General features: G+C 41.7%; 1 protein-coding gene across 1 annotated transcript; it reads left to right on the top strand.

Annotated features, from left to right (window-relative positions):
* Positions 1-12,605: 12,605 nt before the first annotated feature.
* On the top strand, positions 12,606-15,409 carry LOC307156274 (uncharacterized protein; the record flags this gene model as incomplete). Its single annotated transcript, XM_079867568.1, has 3 exons — positions 12,606-13,034; positions 13,216-13,291; positions 13,926-15,409. The coding sequence occupies 3 exons, from the start codon at positions 12,606-12,608 to the stop codon at positions 15,407-15,409; spliced, it is 1,989 nt and encodes a 662-aa protein (XP_079723694.1).
* Between the last annotated feature and the right edge of the window lie 8,167 nt (positions 15,410-23,576).

A 23,576-nucleotide genomic window follows, 5' to 3' on the forward strand; every position in this document is an offset into this window, starting at 1 on the left:
CAGACAGTAATCCGATACTCACGCCAGGGATCCTCTTCAGTGTGAACAGCTCAATAGACAGATAATACTTCCTCTTCGAGTCAGGGAGTCAAACAGCAATGCATGAATATTCAACACATCCTCTTCAAATCAGACAGGATGGAGCTGCAATCCTGCACAGCATACACTCAACACACAGCAGCTAGTTAATTTCAATTCGGCACTCGAGACCAACAAGTATGCCAACTGGGGACACGAGCAGACACAAAATTATAATATCCACACCTGTGCATGCATCAATCACTTCAAGTGGTCACACGTGTTCACTTCACACTAAGCACTGCAACTCACAACAACTCACAGTGAATAAGGTCTCCACTCGCGGTCCCAGCCAACTCCCTCCTCTCAATTGACGATACTGTACATCCAAAACTGTGTGGGAAGTGTACTATGAACACACAACGGGCGTTAGAGTCTTCAAATCGGATCTCAATAAACTCAGGGGCAGTTTCACCAAACTGTTGTATACAGCGAGTACTGAAGGCATTAGGTTTCCTAATAAGAATTACAGATGACACTTAACTGCTTGATGAAGTAACATAGATCCACTGCCTGTCTTCCTCTGTTAGCATTATCTCTCTTTATAAATCCAGATCCATCAAAAACCGCTGATTTAAGGCTCCTTCCTCCTAATGTGCAGTCTCTCCCCGCTCTGTGTGACACCCTTTCTCCACACAAACAGGTCCTTTTATAATCCCCCTCGCGAATACATATCTCTCTCGCGGCTCAATCGCCGCTCGTTACACAGCTGATGCTCATTTCCCCATTTACTAAGCCCGGCCGGACTGTTTACACGGAAGGACCCGGAACCGGCCTGGTGTTACATTGAAATCGCTCCCACAGGGAAACAACATTAGGCAAAAATAGATCCGCTTCACGTCACCCCGTGACAAAAGTCTGAAAAGTTACTTCCGGTCTGGAATGGTGTTCCTTCTCTGATGATGTAGGTTTGACGGCTTGGGTTGGGAAACGCTTAACCACTCCCCTCAAACCGTTAGTCTGCTATGAGTGAGAGATGGAGAGGAGGAGCACTAGAGTAAAACCCTGCCCTCTGTTCAATATTCCTTTTCACTGGGAAATACGTCACAACACTGGAGAAAAGTCGTTTGCAACTTCCGGTTCACGCAGACTTTAACTCTTATCGTCAAACAGGAGGTCATTGTCTTTAAATACTTTGAGTTTGGCAAAGGAAGCTGCAATTTCTGTGTCCAACTCCAACTGCTCTTGTTCTGCCTTCAATTGTGCCATCTCTTGCTCAATGGATTGCTTCTTTTTCAAAGATGCAGAACACGCTAATAATGCTTATGTTCTGCTTCTTGTTTAAGCGGAGCTGCAGAACTTAAACTACGACTGGATACATTTGACATTCGTCCAGCTATGGACCCATTATTCTTTTTGTGTCTTTGTGATGAAGCTACGGAAACACTGTCTTCAGGTCCAATGTGAGCTTCTATCTTATCTTTGGTTGTAAGAATCCAAGTTTGAGTCTGTTTTACAAACTCCAAATATGCAGCTTTATGCTGTAACCAGTTCTCGTGATCTGCTTTTCTTTCTTCCTCAGACAGAAGCACTCCTAATTCAGTATCGAGGCAATTTAATTCTTTATTCAACTCTGAAAAGTCCTTCTGAAGCTTTTCCTCAATATTATTTAGATTCCTCTCATCATCTTTAAGACTATCAATTGCCATGTTTTGATCTTCTGTCCTTTATGAGATTGTGAATGAATGAATAAGCACTGAAAATTGTTCAAATAGTACCTGTTCATGAACAATATCCCTCATACAGGATATACCAACAGACTGAACCATGCGCATAAACTTTTAAATGTCTTGTGCGCTTCACACGCGTAGTTCCATAATGGACGTGCATCCACCAAGCGCATCCATACAATCGCTTAATCCTTTGATGTTTACGATCATCAGGTAGTCCTTGTTAGTAAAAACAGTAGTCCCAAAAGTCAATAATCCGTTTAGCGATCGTCCTTCAAAAGCAAAGTTTTAGCGATCGTCCTTCGAGAGCTAGGTTTTTGACTAGATGTAACAGCACTCCTTCTAGAATATGTACCATTTGTCTGACGCGACAAACTCATCCAAGTCGTTATATTCCTTTTTCATTCTTGTTTATTTTGTACTTGAAAGCAAGAACAACCTTTTAATTTTATATAATAACACAATATGGAACGACGGTCAAAAACTTATCGCTCCGTCACTTGCTACTGTCCACCACACGGATATGACATCTTATTCTCCTCATCAGTTAGCAAGGACATAACAAAAGCATAAATACTTATAAACATTGTTAATCTTTATAAAAAATACAAGTACAACAAATAATCTAACAACACTTCAATTTTATCAAATTTGCACAACGTATATTATGGCTTCTAATTATGGCGTCTACTAATACTCAAAGGTCCGGTTTCACAGATAGGGTTTAGATTAAGCCAGGATTAGGCCTTAGGTCAATTTGGACATTTAAGTAGCTTTCATAAACGTACCTTAGAAAGAAAAAAAAAAGAAACAGAAAAAAAAAAACATTACTTGTGTGCATCTTAAGACAAAACAGTGGCACTGCCATATTTTAAGACACGTCAGTGCAAGTTGTTTTTAATTAAAACAGCTCAAAAATAACACAAAGTAGTTATTACATAGTATTATAAACGTACATTAAATGTTATATTTATTTGTATTTATTTGCTAGATTTACAATGTCAGTAACTTTGAAACAGTTATTTTCCATACTCCAACTCACGGGCGTTGTGGAAATGTTGCCAGGATGTGTGGATAATAATGTGATCTGAGAGGCTATGTGGTTGCTATGGTGTTCTGGGTGATATAGGATGCGAGGACTAAACTTCCAACGAAGTTTATGTTGTCAAAATACTAATCCTACCCATAGAATTGATAGAATGATGCTTTTCTTATCAAGCAAAAGTAATAATGAAAGGGGTGTATAATAACCTTGACTGAGAACAGGGCAGATTTCAGTACCAAACCTTCTGAAACACCTGCTTTTCCTGCATGACCTGAGCAGAGCAGAGAAGAGAACAACTGATGGAGAGAGGGAGGCAGTCAGTTTGTGGGGGATATAAAGCAGATCGTTATCGGCCAGAGAAAAGATGACAGTTCCATTACCTTTGAGAGGAAAGAAGCCGGTTTGATCCAGCACAAAAGTGACATTTCCCTCTTCCTTCTCACAGGCAGTTCATCAGCTCCACCGAGCGTCAGTTCTTCATACCGCAGTAGACATGTTGACATCAACCCTTGTCTCCAGGTAATAACAGGTCAGAGACATCCAGATCAACAGTACCCCGTCAACAGAGCATTGTTCAGAAAGAACCAAATCAGATTTGGTTCTTCGGGGTCAGTGTCAGCCACTGCTCGTCTGTATGGGCAAAATATGAATCCAAACATAGACCTCTATATGAACTGAATTAATAATAAATTATAAATGTGTTCAGCATTCTGCAACAAATATTTTTTCGGATGTTCTAGACTATTTTAAGTCGTAAAGTAAGCAGGGTATATTAAACATGGGTTTGGAAGGCATGTATTTATGATACTAGTGGGGCAACCGGTCTCAGAGCTCTCCCTAGCTCTACAGTGCCCCACAAATTTCCAATGTAAATCTGTGGTGAAAAAATGGAACTGCAGTTCTCATAGAGAGTCATTTGGGAAGATTTCTGGCTGCACCGCTTATTTCCACGTGACCTTATGTAAACCTCGCAACAGAACAAGACGCTCTCAGTCCTCTTCAGCTATGTGTCTGCATCATGTCAGTAATGTCTGTTTCTCCCCTTCTGCACAGTAAAATCTCCAGTGTTGAAATCCTGGTGTTAAGGACTCTTAGAGTAAAGAGTTAATTTTCTGGTGTTGAATTTCAAGGGATTAACACTGCTAGTGTAAACCGCACCCTCTGGCTGGTGAAAATATGTAGAGTTAAATCTAAATAACACAGAGAGAGTGTAATTAGTTACATTTACGCACTGGGCATGGCGAAACGAGCTGAAACTTATAGGATAATAAAATATTACATAGAAGCCTACTCCTCCTCATTGAAAATTGTCTAAAACATTTAGGTCGATTACAATGAAATATTTTTTCATTTTTCATTTCATACAATAGGCATATAATTAATTATTAACAGTCTATAATATGTCCGAACACTGCAATAATTCATAAATGAAAATAAAAAAACAGCTTTATTTCAAAAACATTGTTTAACAAATTAATAAAAGAGGTAAAGTGTACATCGCAGGTGGCTTGGAAGACGTGGGAAATGGTTAATCCATTTTGCAACACGAACTGGAGGTAAGCAACAGTAAATTGTAGCTACTCTGCAGGGTTTTTTTTTTGCTGCAGATGAAACTTCTGTTTTCGCGTAGGCGCAGTGAGGGAAAAAACAACAGCTTCAACTGCGATATAATCATGAGGAGAGACCAAAATTTATATCATGCCAGAAATTCATCTGACCATCCGATTGCCGGTCGGGAGAGGTTAATCGCCTCTCGTTTCCCCCTGTACACTGCATGAACACTGAACGACAAACGGCGCACGACAAAGCTGAAAATCGGCCCGACCCGGAAAAGAGTCGCACGAGTCAGAATTTGGCTCAAAATCGGACGAAAATCGCAAAGTGTATGCCCGCCTTAAAATACTCCATGCGACTCCAGTGGTTTAACATCAATTTTTGTAAACTAAGTGCTGTGCTTGCAGCAAAAAAAAAAAAAAAACACCACTTAATTTATAAAATATTAATTTCCAACATGCATTCATGAGGACATTACAACTCATGCATGTTGTTGATGCGAGAGCAGATGTTGTTGCGTGAACGTGCATTGAAGATAAATATTTTGTAAATAAAGTTGAGTTAAAATTGTCGTAAAAAAAAGTCATAAAATTGAGGTTAAACCTGTCATGATTCCTGTCTTGTGTTCTCCTTGTCTTGTGTGGACTTTTGTTATTTCCTGTTCTGTGCCATGTTTTGTAGTTCTTTGTAGTTTTTCTTGTTTATTAGTCTCTCCAGGTGTTTCTAATTAGCCCTGCCCCCTTGTTATCTTGATTAGCTTGTTTGCCTGTGTATTTACACCTCTGTGCTTCAGTTGTTGTTGGTCGGTCGTTGTAGCTGTTTGCTGTTAACTTTTCCTTGTTCCTGTCCTGAGTTCCATGTTACAGAACGTTGTTCCGTGAGTCCTCATCGTTACAGAACGACCGACCAAAGATGAATCCAGCAGCACAGATCATGTGTCTCCATCAGGGAGAGAGGCCCATAGCTGCTGTTAACTTTTCCTTGTTCCTTGTGCTTGCATGTGGATTCTCTCTCCGCTTCGTCCTTGCCTCATCATTACAAAACCGCTGGAGTCACTTATGATTTCCTTTATACCTTTCCGTGGCTTTGGAAGTGGTAGTTTAATAGGCTGTCGATGAAGGGACAGAAATTTCTTAGATTTCATTAAAAATATCTTCATTAAGTGTTCTGAATGGGGGGCGCCACTGAGCGATGATGGAGTAAGACGCGTCTTTAAGAGCTCCGTCAGCCAAATCCGCTAAAAACTACTTTCAAGGGCCAACAACTATGTAAATTCTATACTTTCAGAGCGCATTTACTTCTAAAACACTAAAACTTCAAGTTTGACTGGATATCCCAATATGAGCAAACAAAAACCCAAGAAACCTAAATCGACTCAACTAGGCCTCAACCAGCCTGGCGCGCAGACCGAAGAGTCCAGCGGTGATGAGGAGGATCCACCTAATCGAGCTCTACTAGCTGCCATTACAGCACTCAGAGGTGAAATGACCAAGATAAAGGATGACATCTGTGAGAATTTGGACAGACGCATTGAGCGTGTGTATAACGACTTGAGAGAGGAGATTGTTACGTCTAACAACGTCGCCCAGGCGCCCAGACGCTACAAGCTAAAGTCACTGACATAGAAGAGGCCACCACTGCACACTCTGATAGCATTAGCCAACTTGAGCAACAGGTGGCTAATCTCAGTGCCGAAGTTGTCAGTCTTAAACAAAAGAATGAAGATTTAGAAGGAAGATCTCGTAGAAACAACATCAGAATTACGGGTGTACGAGAGGGCTCGGAAATGACAAAACCGAGGGACTTTATTGCCAACTTGCTGAAAGATGTACTCTTGTTGGACGAGGCCCCGCTTATTGACAGAGCCCACAGGACCCTTCGCCAACGTTCGAGCCCCTCTGACCCACCGCGCCCATTCGTAATACGCCTTCATTACTATCACATCCTGGAAGACATTCTCCGCAAAGCTGCCGCTATGAGAAACCTCCAGTATCAAGGTGTAAGGATGGACTTTTACTAAGACTGAATTCAAGAATCCTAACCCGCAATAAAACAATAAAACTCACTAATCTGAAGAAGAGATCTATGGGACAGAGAGCACAACACAACTTCTCCAATCTCATCTCTTCCCCCCATGCTGGGGTCCTGACTCCTCACACTATCTTCTCCCCCCAGGTCTCATTCAGCCATGCAAAACACACACACCTACTGTCTCCAGTTGTTTTATGAGAGGTCAAAATAAATACTTCTGGTGCGAATGGTAAAGAAGTTTCATTCCCGCAGCAGCAGAACAGTCAGAACAAAGAAAACAATGCCTGTTCTTCTGATGTGGGAAGATGCCCCAATAAAGATAATAGATAACCATTTGTGTTTATCCCCCAAACCCAGGCGTGACCACTTGGGCACGAGAAAGGGTCCAGCAAAAGCTGAATAAATATTTGGGTGCTAGATGTTTATTGTTCTTTTGTTCCACTTGGGTATTTAAAGGGGATTGGCAAACCACTCAAGGAAGCATCTGTAAACAGAACTTCCCACACTGTTGCTGTGTGTCTCTATTGCCAGGTATGCTGACTCTTTGAAACTATTTTTGATATTGCATTTTGAATGTTGTCTCTATTATATGCTGATCAGTTGTGTATTATGTATTCTTTTTAATTCTTTTTATTGGATGTTTAATTCTGCCTGGCAAAAATAAATGTTAACCTTGATTTATTCTGCATTCTTCTGAAATCATTATTTCCAGTAGATTAATGTGTAGTCTGGTGTTTCCGCAAATCTTTGTCCAGAATAGATCAAACTGAAGGCACTTTGAATGGACCATGGGGCACATCTTAGAAAAACCTTCTGATTTCTGACTATTCCCTGCCTTAGCATGTTGTATGCTGCAAATATTATAAAAATTACACCTATGGGTCTGTAGTGTGCGGCCGCATAGGGTAAAATATTTGTACTGCACCCTCTGACTATTTCAGGACTGGCTAGTTTGTGATCGTGAGCGCGCAGTCGCGACGTGACGTCTCAAAGCGACACTAGGTCCGTAATGAGCGAATATTTGAAAGTATGAGATGCCCAGAATAATTCTTGGTCTAAATTAAATCACAACTAATCTGCGGATCAGCTGTTAAGATAGACAATTGGAATAAACAAAGAGTCACTTAAAATTTGGAGTCAGATTAAATTATTCATGGAGTCAGAATTAAAATTGGAAATTAACTGTTTAATAAATTAAAGTGATTTTTCCAGAAGCGCCCGAAACGTCCTACACGCTGAATTCCCTTCGAACCAAGACACTGGACACCGTCTTTGGGCCGGTGATTGGAGCTTACAAAGTGGTGACCTCGACGTGATCTCCCAGTCTCAGGCGAGTGACGTCTTTCGGCGCGACAATTCAGATCCGAACGGAGCATGAGGTTTGAGCTTCTCCTTCTCTGTCTCCAGCTACTGTGGTAAGTACGTTTTTCCTGTATCTTTTAAAAAGTGTTGAGGGAAAACTTAGACGCACCTCATATAGACACATTGGTAGAACGGGTCGGAATACCCAGGATAGACCGGAACCGCAGAAAACCGGTATAAATCTAAGATTACAAGAAAAACATGGCTTATCAGGGAAATGGTAGTTCGAGTGTAGACAAGGATGTAATGGAATCTCTTGCTTTGCAAATCAAAGATCTTCTTTTTCGTTTGCGTAACAATGGGGTAGATTTTGATTGGAATAATGAGCAAATTTTAGCCTGGTACGCTACTGAGGGGCGAAAACTAGAGACTAAATCTCATTTTCGGAAAATCCCGGTCGCGATCGTCTATTTGCTACGTCGAAATGATTTAGAGACTATTGTTGAAAACGAACGCGTGATTTCAAACATCAAAGAACTAGAAACAGCGCGATCAGATGAGTTGAAAAAACTCAGAGCACAGGTCGAAGCATCTGTGTATGATAAACAAACTTGGGCAAGACAGGGCAACGCGATGGGAACACAAATTAAAAAACTTGAGAAGAAACTTCAAGTAGATAAACAATACACGTCCGCGCTCGAGGAGTGCTGCGGTTCTGCAGGCTTTCCTATAGCTGCAGTTAAGCTAGCGGCTATAAATTCTAAAATCGAAGGCGATGTATACAGTGATAGCGACGAAGATGATATGGTAGCAGCTCTACCGAGCGGCATCCAAGATCAGTTGTCACTGGGAGAAACTCGTAGACAAACTCCAAAGGGACGCTCTATTCTGGGAGTGCGCGATCTTTCTCCAGAACCCGCGACTGAAATGTATTATCCAAATAGACCCGAAGAACCGAAACCCCGCAGTCCCATACGAACTCGAAGTAAATCTGGCACTGTTCTCCGAAAACCCGTAAAAATTGCTGTTCTTAAAACAATGACTAACGCAGATGATGAAGTCACTACCATTAGCCGACCTTTAACTTGCGAAGAATGCACAAAACACAAAGAAGTTGTGGGCACAATGCCAAGAAAAGGCCCTTTTCAACCCTACTGGGACAACTTAATGTTACAGGCCTCAGTGTACAAGTTAGAGCCTAGAGACATTTGGCAAGTAGCCCTCCTCACTATTCCAGACGAGCTAAAACCAAAAATGTCACGCGAATTGAGATCTGGAGAAATTATAATCAAACAGGAAGATGAAGATGAAAATGAGGTTTATGAAAGATTGAGGGAGACTTTATTAGAGTTAAGGGGACCAACACACGCGGAGTGGAACAGAATTTTGGACATCAAACAGGCCACCAAAGAGCCATTTGAAATTTATGCTGAACGGTTATGGGTGACTTACAAAGAGCACTCAGGGTTAGAAGATGCACAGCGTGATCAGGAAGTTTTACTGCAACTCCTGAAAAATAATGCAGGCCCTCATATACAGCAGGCGCTCGTTCATGGAGCCGATCCATCTGAAAATACCTACCGGTCACTGGTGGATTGGGCTTCCAAAATAGAAACTAGGCTCAAGCAAAGCAAAGCTCGTTCTGTTTCAACAACGCAATGGTTAGCTGAAGGAAAAGGTGCTAAAAATCCTGGTTTTAGGACTAAGCCACTACAATGCTTCTATTGCAAGAAAACTGGCCATACTATTCAGAGCTGCTTCAAGCTAAAAAGAGAGCAGGTCAATCAAAAAACGCATTCTAAAAATGACGACGAAATTCTCAGGCGCTTAGGGAATTTGATTGCAGAAAATAATCCTTCAGAGAATAGCTCAAAACAAATTGAAGAACAATCAACAAACCGGGACGGTCCTTACAAAAACTTGCAGGCAGATCTCGCTATCCTACTGGCGAAATATAACAATCCCCAATAGGGGTTGCTATAGGAAGCATTATCACAAGCGGAAACCGAATCAAAATAAGAGCTAACCTTGGAGGCCGGTTAGTTAACATTCTTATTGATAGCGGAGCCGCTTGCTCTTGTACAAACATTCCGTTACCATTAAGCACGCAAACAATTCAAATTAAAGGTATAGGCGATACTTTAATGACAGCAACTCAAACAAAATCAGTCCAACTCGATTTAGGCATGGTAGTGCTAAACGAACAATTCTGGTATTTACCAGATAACAGCGAAGGAACTGTATTGGGTATGGACATTATGAGAAAACATGGATTTGTAATTCATTGCTTTGAAAAACAAATTGAAGTACAAACAAACAAAACGGCAAAGAAATGCCTGCCTCAAGGCAGGGCCAACATTATGTCCATATCCAGTACAGATCCAATTCAACTTCTCATCAACAAACACAGCGACGTTTGGGCTAATCATGAACACGACTGCGGCCTCGTTGATTTTGAAGTATGCATTGAGGGAGAGCCCCCTCCCCCACAAAAACAATACCGCATTAAACCAGAGGCAGAGGTCGCTGTTCATGAGATAGTGAAACAACTTGAGATTAGAGGCATAGTTCGGCGATGCTGTTCAACTACAAATTCTCCGTGTTTACCAGTTCCAAAACCTAACGGTAAATGGCGTCTTTGTATTGATTATCAGCGTCTCAATAAAGTTCTGCCTAAAGCAACAGCTATAGTGGCAAATCCAGCTACAATCTTATCACAAGTTTCAACCAATGCTTCGTGGTTCACAGTGCTTGACATCAAAAATGGTTTTTGGTCTATTAAAGTCAAACGAGAAGACCAGTGGAAGCTGGCCTTTACTGTAAATCAAATGCAGTATACCTGGGAAAGAATGCCGCAAGGCCTTCACAACAGCCCCTCGATTTTTCATCGAGCTGTGGCAGATGTGCTCAGTCCCTTACTAGGAACTGGCAAAGTAGTTCATTATGTAGACGACATACTGATAGCCACAGAAGAACCACTTGAGAACCACTTGCAGCTGGTTGACGAAGTGTTACAGATGCTAGGAAACGCAGGCTTTAAAATGAACAAAGAAAAAGCCCAAATTGCGCAGAGGGAGGTACACTATTTAGGATACACTCTGACTCAAAGCCACAGAGCTTTAACAGACGACAGAAAAAAATGCATTGCCGAACTGCCTCGACCTTATACTTTAAACTCGTTGCAAAAAGTATTAGGAACAGCAAACTATTTACGAGATTTCATCCCTGATTTTGCAAATACCGCCGCACCGTTGTATTCGCTTTTAAAAGGGAAAACGAAACCAAATGATGTCCTTGAATGGACTGACGAACACGAACAGGCTTTTACAGATTTGAAACAGCGTTTGTGCGCCGCGCCCGCCCTGGGTTTGCCCAACCCATCAAAAAATTTCCACATTCAAGTAGACGCGCATGAAATTACACTAAGCGGAGTCTTAGCTCAGGAATATGGAGGAAAACTGCGTCCAATCGCTTACTACAGCCGGAAAAAATCTCTGGTCGAACAAGGGTTCGACCCATGTACACAGCATGTGCTTGCGGTGCACTGGATGTTAAAAACAACAGAACCCATTGTAGGTTTCCAATCTGTAGTTATACACACAATGCACACGCCTGTACGAATGCTGTTACAGGGCCGAATAAAGGGAGTTTCCTCCCAAAGATTAGCAAGATGGCTAGCAGACATTCAGGCGCGCGAAATCACAACAAAAAACACACGAATTTTGCCACATCTGCTTGGGGATGTTGAGGGACACCCGCACACATGCCAGCCCAAACAAGAGGCACAAAGCCTTGTCCATGACCAGCCACTGCCAGGCCAAGTGCATGTGTACATTGATGGTTCTCGATTCTGTCAAAATGGTCATTTCTATACTGGCTGTGCAGTGTGGACCCCTCATCTTCCCGAGACAGATGCTAAACGGCAATTGTTGTTTAAACTACCAGCTAACATATCCGCACAAGAAGCTGAACTCATTGCACTGCTAGAAGCGATCAAGGCACACCCTGAACCGCTATGCGTGCACACGGACAGTCGTTATTCTTTCGGCGTCGTTACTGATTTTATGGCACAATGGCAATTGAGAAAATTCCTCACTTCTGCCGGAACGGCCATAAAACATTTCAACACCATAACTGCGATATGGCAAGCTGTACAAGTGCGAGAGAACTCCATTTCCGTGGTAAAAGTGCGCGCGCACATTAACAAAAATCCAGATGTGCACGAAAGAAACAATAACATTGTTGACCAATTAGCAAAGCTGGCAGCAGTGAAAGGCGACTGTTGGCAAAACGAGACAACCTCTGTTTCTGTAGCAAGTGCTGCACAAGTCACACCCATCGACCTCAAACAGTATCAACAAGATCTGTGGGTCTCTGATGGAGAACTTGTGCCACACTTGAAACATGATCAGATGGTGAACATAATTGAAGGCATAGTAATCCGAGATGGAAAATTTGTCGTTCCAGAAGCCCTCCAAAAGCCAATAATCAAATTATATCATGATTATGCACATGTATCGGCAACAAAAACAGCACAGTTGATACAAAAACAGTTTTGGTGGCAAGGAATGGCAGCTGACATTGAAAGATGGTGCTATGCCTGTCTTGTGTGTGCGACAATTAACCAGGGAAAGCTAGGCCGAACAAACCTACGCAGACCAGAACCACCAAAAGGGCCCTGGGAGTCCTTACATTTGGATTTCATTGGTCCGCTTCCCAGTGCCAAGGGAGGGTATCGCTATTGCCTCGTGATAATTGACAAATTCTCAAAATGGGTTGAAATAATTCCCACTCGCAATAATACAGCAAATACAGTGGCACGTGTGATGGCGAACCAAATCATCCCTCTTTGGGGAGCACCCATTCAACTTGAATCAGATCAGGGGACTCACTTTACTGGACAAGTCATGAAAAATATGTGCAAAATGCTGAACATCAAGCAAAAATTTCACATCCCATACAGGCCGCAAAGCTCTGGTATGGTGGAACGTGCGAACCGCACCATCAAAGAAAATATTGCTAAGCAAATAGCTCAACACCAAAACAGGTGGAGTGATGCTTTACCCACTGTTCTGACTGTGCTGCGAGCAACCCCATCAAAAGCTACAGGCATCAGCCCATATGAGCTTATGACTGGAAGGGTGATGAAGTTACCCATTGATCCAGAAATTTCCCCAGCAGACCTGGGGCCCCTCATGCTCGCAACTCAGCAGACGGTGTTGGTGCAATTGCAAGAAAGGCTGAAGGTGCTGCACGCCCAGGCTGGACTGAAACAACAACAGTCAGACCTGACAAATGATGCACAATTTAACCCAACCTCTGAAACAACATTTTCAGAAGGAGACATTGTGATGGTACGCGTTTTTGTAAAACAAAACGCATTTTCCCCTAGATGGCACGGGCCCTATGAAATTAAAGCTGTTTGCAACAGTTGTGTGGCCGTGACCATCAGAGGAAAATTAAGATGGTACCACATGTCCCAATGTAAACGGTTTAAAGGTTCAGTGAATTAATTATGATCTTTTTCCTTTATAGGACAGTCATCGCAATTCCATGGAGGCCAGATGCCAGGACGGTGTCCGGACCCACCTGCATCGAATTGGGACAACGAGTCACACTTGCACACACCTTAGGATGCGGTAGATGGGTATGGAAATATATTAAGGGGCCATCCACATCATACATTCCAGTCACATACAAAGAAATAGTCGTATGGCCCCCCGGATTAGCACCGGAACCAAATTGTGTAACAAAAATATGCTGTAAGACAGGTTCTACCCATCTTCCAGACAAAAACCTTACAAGCTACACACGCGCACCAAAATTTCACCACAACATTACCGCCTGGTACCAACTCGAAGAATTCCCAGATTCAAATATTGGTAACATGCACACACTATATGAAAATAACAACCATGGAGGAGATCCAAAAAAATGTTATTCCACTAAGGACCTCCAACCAACCACATATAGGTGCACACACACTACAACACATAACAATACACATTTAAAGTTTACTGAACTTCTTTTCAATCTAACAAATAAGGTATCGAACAATAATTTGAAAACATTTGTTTGGACTGGCCGAAAAGAAGGAACATACTGTGTGGGAAAATGTGAGGCAAATATGGATAATTATACTAGTCCTCACAATTGTTCATGGACTTTACACCATTGCTTTAACTTAACCACATGCGGTTACAAAAAACCCACACAGTGTCCGAAATTGTATACCACCCCTCCAGGTGGCATAATCAAAGGAAATGTAAATAAGACTTTACTACATGATGTCAATCTTGTGATAACACATGTCACGTATAACATCTCCAATGTGTTATCTGCTTATGTAAAACACTGCAACTTTAATGATAAGACGTATACATGGCTACAGTCACGCATCGATGATTTAATTTCTGATTACAAAAACAGACTTGCAGTTCAAATTCCATCTGCTCGTACCAAACGAGACCTGTTTGGAAATATAGCAGGCCTTTTTGGCTCAGTTAATTCTATATCCAACACTTACAAAATAACAGGTCAATCTCAATATTCAACTTGGTTGGCAAATCAGGTAGCTACTGGTTTTCAACACATCACCAATAGTAACGAAAACATTATCAAAGCGGTCAGATCTGAGGCGCAGGCGCTTCTGACGACCAGTCAATCAATTTTCAATCAGACCCGTACCATCGAGCATGACTTAGCCTGTAGATTGTATGCACAAGATTTGTTTACTGCAGCAAGACAAGAGATTTTAGATCTTCGTCTCCATAAAACACCTAGGCATGTTTTAAATGATCTTATTGAAATTTTAGATCTGCATAGATGGCTTGCATCAGAGAGAATGAAAAATATTAAGTATTCTGAACTGCTTTCAACATTAATGATGTATACTGGAAATGAATGTACTGGCTGTATTGGGTTCTTTGCCACTTTCCCTCTAATTCACCCAGATCAAATTTATCTAAATTCCACTACCATACGCTCTATTGGCGTGGTAGTGAGAGATCAAATTATAAAATGGGATCATCTGACGGGGTATATGACTTTGAAGGGCACTGAAACCTTGTTTACCACTCGCACCTGTTGTCATGAAACATCTAGTTACATTATCTGTACCTGCAACACTCTACAACCCTTTTCTTCCAATGATTCTAAACTCATTAATGTTCAGTCATTGCATGGTCACTCTGATGCTGTTCAAGTGTCTCACACACAGTGGTGCGTCGTCAGCGAGATGAATTCCTTCTCCTATGGAGGTCTGACCTGCCCTGCGAACCACACGTTCTGTTTGGAAGTGAAAGAGGACTTTTCAATGGGTCAGATAAACATCCTGGGGAGGGTACCGATGGACGTGGACGTTTCTCCCTGGTGGGAGGACACTTTCTATGAACAGAGCACTCAAGCTTTGGTCAAAACAATGGACTTGGTGCAAGAAATCATCTTACAGACTGAGTACCATCTCAACCAAGCTCAAGTGGAAGCGAATCTGGCGAGAAAGACTGCAGAAATCCTGTCCAGCTCCTCTACCCGCTCAGCAAGGTATGCTTATACCTGGTGGGACTGGACGTTCCGTGGATGTGTCCTTGCCAGTGTGCTCATCTTCTTATTCACACTCTGCCAGTGCTGCTACTTCAGATGTCTTCTCCGCACAATGCGCACTTCAACGAACGTGGCCATTGCGCTCAGTCCATTACAGGTACCAGCCCTACGGAAATTGCAGCCATAAGCGGACTTCATCAAATTTTGGCCCCTCAGGGACTGATCTAAATCTGCCCCAAGGGGCCAGGGGCGGAAACTGTAAGGATGGACTTTTACTAAGACTGAATTCAAGAATCCTAACCCGCAATAAAACAATAAAACTCACTAATCTGAAGAAGAGATCTATGGGACAGCGAGCACAACACAACTTCTCCAATCTCATCTCTTCCCCCCATGCTGGGGTCCTGACTCCTCACACTATCTTCTCCCCCCAGGTCTCATTCAGCCATGCAAAACACACACACCTACTGTCTCCAGTTGTTTTATGAGAGGTCAAAATAAATACTTCTGGTGCGAATGGTAAAGAAGTTTCATTCCCGCAGCAGCAGAACAGTCAGAACAAAGAAAACAATGCCTGTTCTTCTGATGTGGGAAGATGCCCCAATAAAGATAATAGATAACCATTTGTGTTTATCCCCCAAACTCAGGCGTGACCACTTGGGCACGAGAAAGGGTCCAGCAAAAGCTGAATAAATATTTGGGTGCTAGATGTTTATTGTTCTTTTGTTCCACTTGGGTATTTAAAGGGGATTGGCAAACCACTCAAGGAAGCATCTGTAAACAGAACTTCCCACACTGTTGCTGTGTGTCTCTATTGCCAGGTATGCTGACTCTTTGAAACTATTTTTGATATTGCATTTTGAATGTTGTCTCTATTATATGCTGATCAGTTGTGTATTATGTATTCTTTTTAATTCTTTTTATTGGATGTTTAATTCTGCCTGGCAAAAATAAATGTTAACCTTGATTTATTCTGCATTCTTCTGAAATCATTATTTCCAGTAGATTAATGTGTAGTCTGGTGTTTCCGCAAATCTTTGTCCAGAATAGATCAAACTGAAGGCACTTTGAATGGACCATGGGGCACATCTTAGAAAAACCTTCTGATTTCTGACTATTCCCTGCCTTAGCATGTTGTATGCTGCAAATATTATAAAAATTACACCTATGGGTCTGTAGTGTGCGGCCGCATAGGGTAAAATATTTGTACTGCACCCTCTGACTATTTCAGGACTGGCTAGTTTGTGATCGTGAGCGCGCAGTCGCGACGTGACGTCTCAAAGCGACACTAGGTCCGTAATGAGCGAATATTTGAAAGTATGAGATGCCCAGAATAATTCTTGGTCTAAATTAAATCACAACTAATCTGCGGATCAGCTGTTAAGATAGACAATTGGAATAAACAAAGAGTCACTTAAAATTTGGAGTCAGATTAAATTATTCATGGAGTCAGAATTAAAATTGGAAATTAACTGTTTAATAAATTAAAGTGATTTTTCCAGAAGCGCCCGAAACGTCCTACACGCTGAATTCCCTTCGAACCAAGACACTGGACACCGTCTTTGGGCCGGTGATTGGAGCTTACAAAGGTAAACCCATAAGCATCTTCCCCAACTACCCTCCATCAGTGGCAAAGCGAAGGGCACAATTCAACAGAGCCAGGCAACTATTGCGCAACCAACCCGGCGTCAGATATGGCTTGCTTTACCCAGCGAGATTCCTAGTGACCCACAACGGCTCCCAGTCATCCTTTACAGACCCGCAGAAGGCCGAGGAGTATGCTGAGCGTCTCACGGCAACACCATCGGGACCAACTGGGAGAAGTTAAAAGACTGATAATACATCATGTACCCTACTCCGACAGGGATCCTCACAAATTATGGTAAGATAACATGACAAGAAATGCAAGCAGAGAGAGACTTTTATATCAGACTTTTACTATGTCAATAAGCTATGAATGTTTATTCAAGTTAATATCCTTTTTCCTTTTATGGAGTGCTTCTCCAGTCTCTTAAGCTCTGTTCTGGAGTTATCCAGTAAGATTAATGTATAAGAATATATTGTTAAGTTTACAAACTTTTTACAATGTATGATTACTATACAGGTTTTATTTATTTTCTCATTTTCTTATTTTTTAAATTTAACCTACAAATATTTTGTTCTGTGTTACAAATGGCCATGACTTTATAGTTAGGCTTGATGGGCTTCCCCCAAAAGGAGTAACAGTTTTCGTAAGTTAGGTTACTCATACAGGGAAGTTTAGTTTTTGTTTTTTGGCTTTTTCTGCTAACTGTTTTCCTGCGGCTACATTAGATTAGCCGAAGGTATTTAAGTTAATTTTGTTAATGTATTTGTTGTTCACTGTGTTTGTGTTCGCGAGTATGCGGAATTACAATTTTTGTGCAGCCATAGAAGCAGATCTCATTCACTATAATTCATATAGATACTCGATTTCCCATCCCATTCATATGTCAATTTTCCTTCTTATTACATATGACGGACGCACTGAATGTTAAAAAGGGACTGACATTTACAAGCTGGAATATACGTGGCGCAAACAACCCGGTGAAAAGAGGTAAAGTTTTGAATCACTTAAAGTCATTCATTACACTCAGGCATAACTTTTTTGCAAGAGACACATTTTAAAAAAACAATGTACAAAAAAGACTGAAAGCTAAATGGGTAAAAGAGGTATACCACACGTCCTTCTCCACAAAAGCAAGAGGCGCAGCCATTATAATAAAGAAAGGGGTACCCTTTATCCATAATTCCACTATAGCCGATAGACATAGGGATATACAACACATCTCTAACTCTCGTCAATGTATATGCTCCCAATATGGATAATCCTGCATTTTTTAAGAAAGTCTTCAGTTTACTCCCCAATTAATCACAGACTATGTTAATTATAGGAGGAGATTTTAACACACATTTAGACCCATTTCTTGATCGATCATCATCTCGTAAAATACCCAAAAATAATTAAAGCGTTCTTTTAAATTCATTTCTTAAAAGTATGAATTTAATAGATTTATTTAATAGAGTTTTACCAACCCATCTGGCAGGGATTATTCCTTTTTATTATTAGGGATTATTCCCTAATATCACACCATATCAATTTCAGACCACAGCCCATTAACATTCAATTTATATTTGGAAGGGATGGACCAACCCAGTAGATCTTGGAGATTAAACCCTCAATTATTGACAGACAAGGAGTTTTGTGAATTCATTGAAGCTCAAATAAAACTATATTTTGAAACTAATGATATCCCAGAAGTCACATCATGCACTTTATGGGAGGATTTCAAAGCCTATCTGAGAGGATGTGTAATCTCATATGAAGCTGCCAAAAAGAAAAAAGTAGTAACTCAATGTAAACATCTTGAAGAACAGATACAACAATTGGACCGACAGAATGCTTTAAACCCCACTCCCGACTTGCATAGAGAAATAACTAATCTGAAATATCAACTCAATCAACTTCTCTCTAGGAAAATTACATCAGCTTTTTTATTCATTAGACAAAAACACTTTGAATTTGGAGAGAAACCTCACAAATTATTAGCTCGTCAACTTAGAAAAATAGAAGCCGATCGAGCTACAGTATTCACAAGATTGGAGATGACAGGGGACATATACTACTTAAGCCAAAGGAGATAAATGTGACACAGGTCGGGGCGGGCCAATCGGACTGCACCCACCCCTCGAGACCCGTTACCACCCTTGGGGAGTCGGACAGAGGACAGGCAAACAGGACGACAGACAAACAGGACTTCAAAGAATCAATATTTTATTAAGTATAAAAGTGTATCAGAAAGTTCAGATGGGTGAGTTTTCTGGGCAGGGTCTTTCCGTCCTACGAATCCCCCAAAGGCTCACAGGATTCCGTAAAGGGAAGTGCTCTGGTGAGTGGCTTCACTGTCTTCCAGTGGAAGGGACGAGTCGAGGCTCAGGACTGGGAGGCTGCTGCAGGACGGCTCAGGTGCGTGTTTCGGGTACGTACTCTTCTTCACAACGGGAAGCAGACAGAGAACTTACGGCTGGGGAGCTTCACTGCAAAGCAGACAGGTGAGTATACAGGCACGTAATCTTCTTCTACAGGTGGAAAACAGAGAACTTACGGCTGAGGAGCTTCACTGCGAAGCAGACAGGCGAGTATACAGGCACGTAATCTTCTACAGGTGGCAGACAGAGAACTTACGGCTGAGGAGCTTCACTGTAAAGCAGACAGGTGAGTATACAGGCACGTAATCCTCTTCTTCTACAGGTGGCAGACAGAGAACTTACGGCTGAGGAGCTTCACTGCGAAGCAGACAGGTGAGTATACAGGCACGTAATCCTCTTCTTCTACAGGTGGCAGACAGAGAACTTACGGCTGGGGAGCTTCACTGCAAAGCAGACAGGTGAGTATACAGGCACGTAATCCTCTTCTTCAGTATTGACAGAGAACCTACGGCTGGGGAGCTTCACTGCAAAGCAGACAGGTGAGTATACAGGCACGTAATCCTCTTCTTCTGCAGGTGGCAGACAGAGAACTTACGGCTGGAGGAATTTCACTGCAAAGCAGTCAGATGAACATTCGGGTATGCACTCCTCTTAAAGGGCTGGCAGACACGGAGCTTGCGACAGAGAGACGTTAGTGCAACAGACAGGTGAGTATACAAGCACGTAATCCCCTACTTCAGTAATGACAGACAGAGAACTTACGGCTGGAGGAACTTCACTGCAAAGCAGTCAGGTGAATATTCAGGTATGCACTCCTCTTAAAGGGCTGAAAGACACAGAGCTTGTGACAGGAAGACGTTAGGCTGGAGGAACTTCACTGCAAAGCAGTCGGTGAATATTCAGGTATGCACTCCTCTCAAAGGGCTGGCAGACACAGAGCTTACGACAGAGAGACGTTAGTGCAACAAACAGGTGAATATACAGGCACGTAATCCTCTTCTTCAGTAATGACAGACAGAGAACTTACGGCTGGAGGATTTTACTGCAAAGCAGTCAGTTAAGCATTCACTTACGTGTCTCTTCACAATGGGCTGACAGATAATACACTCAAGTCTCTGTGGAGTACAACAGTATTAGCCTCTTCTCACATCTTAGAACATGATAGAACACACAGGCGAGTGATGGACATCCAGCGGGGTTAAGTTCACACTTCACACATCAAAACAGTGCATTATAATACTTCATCACTGCAATTCAACACTCCATGGGAAATACATATGGCTGTCACCCATTTCCTGACCTGGCATTCTCATCAAGAAGTCCCATAAACAAGAGAGAGCAGATGGAGATCGATTGGACTACTCACAGTCTCTCACCAGCGATCTTGCTGTACAACGATTTCCTTCCTCCAGTTAAATCAGCGTGCTCATCCTCCCACACTCACAGTCTCGCGTCCATTGCCAGCCCCACTTCCTCTCCTCCTAAACTGTCGATGATTTATAGGTCATGTCAGAATTCAAATGCACAAACTAGCTAGTTAAAAAAATCGTCTTGTTTTCAAGGTACTGTGTCGTGTTTTTTAGCGCAATTTTTCACCGGACAAAATTGCGATTGTTAACTCATGATTTCTGTTCTGTGCGTCTGTGCGCACCAATCTTGCACTTCTATCTACTCCTCAACCAGACCACCTAGAGACTTCGGGTTTTCGGCATTATGTTAAGGAAGGTCTAATCTCGGGAACGCACAAAAAAAATCCAGGAAAAGATTTACTATCTCTTAGTGTTGTGATCCAATGACGTGAGAAAATTGCGCTAAAACACTCACTGAGTTTTTATTACTTGTTTAAAGGTATTAGTGAACTCTGTTGTGCCTCAATTCTAGAGCTAACTTAGGTGTTCAGTTGTTTTGGGTCCGGCGGGAGGCAATCTCGGCGGACATTAGTTCCGCCTTGCACGGAAACTAAAGCTGGCACTTGTCACCTTGTGACAAATGCGCGTTTCTTACAGTTTTATTCTGACTTGTACACTTCAAAATGTAATAGTGATCCTAATAATATGAATCAATTTCTAGACGAATGTAACTTATCAAGAATCTCGGAAAGGCTACAGATATTCACTGTATTAAAGGAGAACTCCGGTCAATAAAATTGAGCTCATTTTTTTGTAAATTTGGAGTGCTGTCAGTACAGAGAACAACGACAGAAATCGGTATTGCCTACACCGTGTTATCCTCTTTTTAAAATTTGCACCCTGTTGACTTCAATGGGGCAAGTTTTTTTTTTTTTTTTTTTAACCTTTATTTAACCAGGAAAGTCCCATTGAGGTTAAAAACCTCTTTTTCAAGGGAGTCCTGGCCAAGAGGCAGCAAAAACACAATCAATTACATTTATAAAAGTTATACAACACAAATAATTAAAAACATTTACAATTTAAACAGGTCATTTCAGGTTCTCTCAATCTGGACTTAAAAGCATTTAAGGAAATAAGTTCAGATAATTTCAAGTCTTTTTGCAAAAAGTTCCATGCAGAAGGAGCGGAGTAAACAAAAGCCCTTTTTCCCAGTTCTGTACGGGCAAATGGAACAAAGAGCAGCAACCCAGCCAACACGTTTATGTGGGGCCCATATGGGTTACAAATGGGCGACAGGGGTACAGAGTGGGCATGGGCTCAAAATGGGCTTCTTATCTGGGGCCCATATGGGTTACAAATGGTCTACAGGGGTACAGAGTGGACATGGGCTAAAAATGGGCTTCTTATCTGGGGCCCATATGGGTTACAAATGGGCTACAGGGGTACAGAGTGGACATGGGCTAAAAATGGGCATCTTATCTGGGGCCCACTTGGGTCAACTAAGTAGGTCCAACATGGGCAAACCCAGATGGGCTCCCTATGTGAGACCTAGTCAGTTCACTAATGGGAAATGAGTACATACCCAGCCAGCACATGACCGACTTTCAACGTTGAAATATGGTTGAAATAATGTCAGTTTGTTGTTGAAAAAGATTAACAAAACCCCTTATAAATCAACGTTGACATTTTTACAAGATCCCCAGCCAACACATGTGGGGCCCAAACGGGCTGCAAATGGGCTGATATCAGGGGCTCACCTGGGCTACCCAACTGGGAACCCAGCTAATTTTGGCCGCGGTTTCCGTGGTGGCCCCACATGTGTTAGCCCAGATGGGTTGATGATGGGCTCTTGATGGGCTCCATATCGGGCCCATATGGGTAACCTAGGTAGCACCCATTTAGGGCCTACAGGAGTCTGCCCACATGGGTTGATGATGGGCTCCATATCGGGCCCATATGGGTAACCTAGGTAGCACCCATTTAGGGCCTACAGGAGTCTGCCCACATGGGTTGATGATGGGCTCTTGATGGGCTCCATATCGGGCCCATATGGGTAACCTAGGTAGCACCCATTTAGGGCCTACAGGAGTCTGCCCACATGGGTTGATGATGGGACCCAGATAGGTCTTATCTAGGGCTCTTATGGGCCACAACGGGTATATATATGGGCTACCATATTTGTCTGTTTGGGTTACCCTATTTTACAGTAAACCCCTAAATACAATCATTACATGTAATCCACTAAACTATACTAAAATGTTAAAGGTATTCAATGAACAGAAAGCAGTAGTTCACTTTTAAAGTTACTTTATTAAGCAAGTACAAGTATCACAAAACAAAAAAAGTAAAAGATTTAAAACACTTAAAACACTTCTAAATCAACTTTGACATTTTTTACAAGATCTGTACGTTGAAACAACATTCAACAGAAATATCTGCCTTTTAACATTATTGTGACAAATAATTAGCATTTCATAATTTTTTTGATATAACAGCTCTTCAGTGTGTTAAAATATAATTATCATTATTAACAATACTAGTTTCAAACCTTTTGCCTTATGTGATTTTGTGTGAATTTACAATTTTGTCTGCTTGCCTAACCGTTTGCATTGCATTATTACATTTGTATTCATACACTGTCATGTCATTTGACTAATTAATTAAATAATAATACAGACTGCAAATAAAACTCAATACACCGATATGTTAACTCGCGCAAACTATTGTTATTGGTTGTTTCGCCGTTTTACTTTGAGCATGATTGGTTAATCTGTCTGTCTTCCAGGAAACTGTCCAATGAGAATGTGCGCGGCTCTGCGCACCTATTTTAAATTTGAAAATACGTCCGTTACTCTCGGTCGTTGACTGAGCAGCTGAGCTGCTGCTTGCATTGATTACTCGGTCAGAATCCGTGTATCATTCGTTCTTTTCATATTCAATTAAGAAATCAAAATCGGAAAATCGAAAAAGGACTTGTTTTTTCCTTATTCGTTTCATATACAATATTTAAAAAAACAAATAATGACTGTTTTTTGTATTTTCGATTACATGCTCAAA

The sequence above is a fragment of the Squalius cephalus genome, assembly GCF_949319135.1.
Source record: "Squalius cephalus genome assembly, chromosome: 3".
Lineage (NCBI taxonomy): Eukaryota > Metazoa > Chordata > Actinopteri > Cypriniformes > Leuciscidae > Squalius > Squalius cephalus.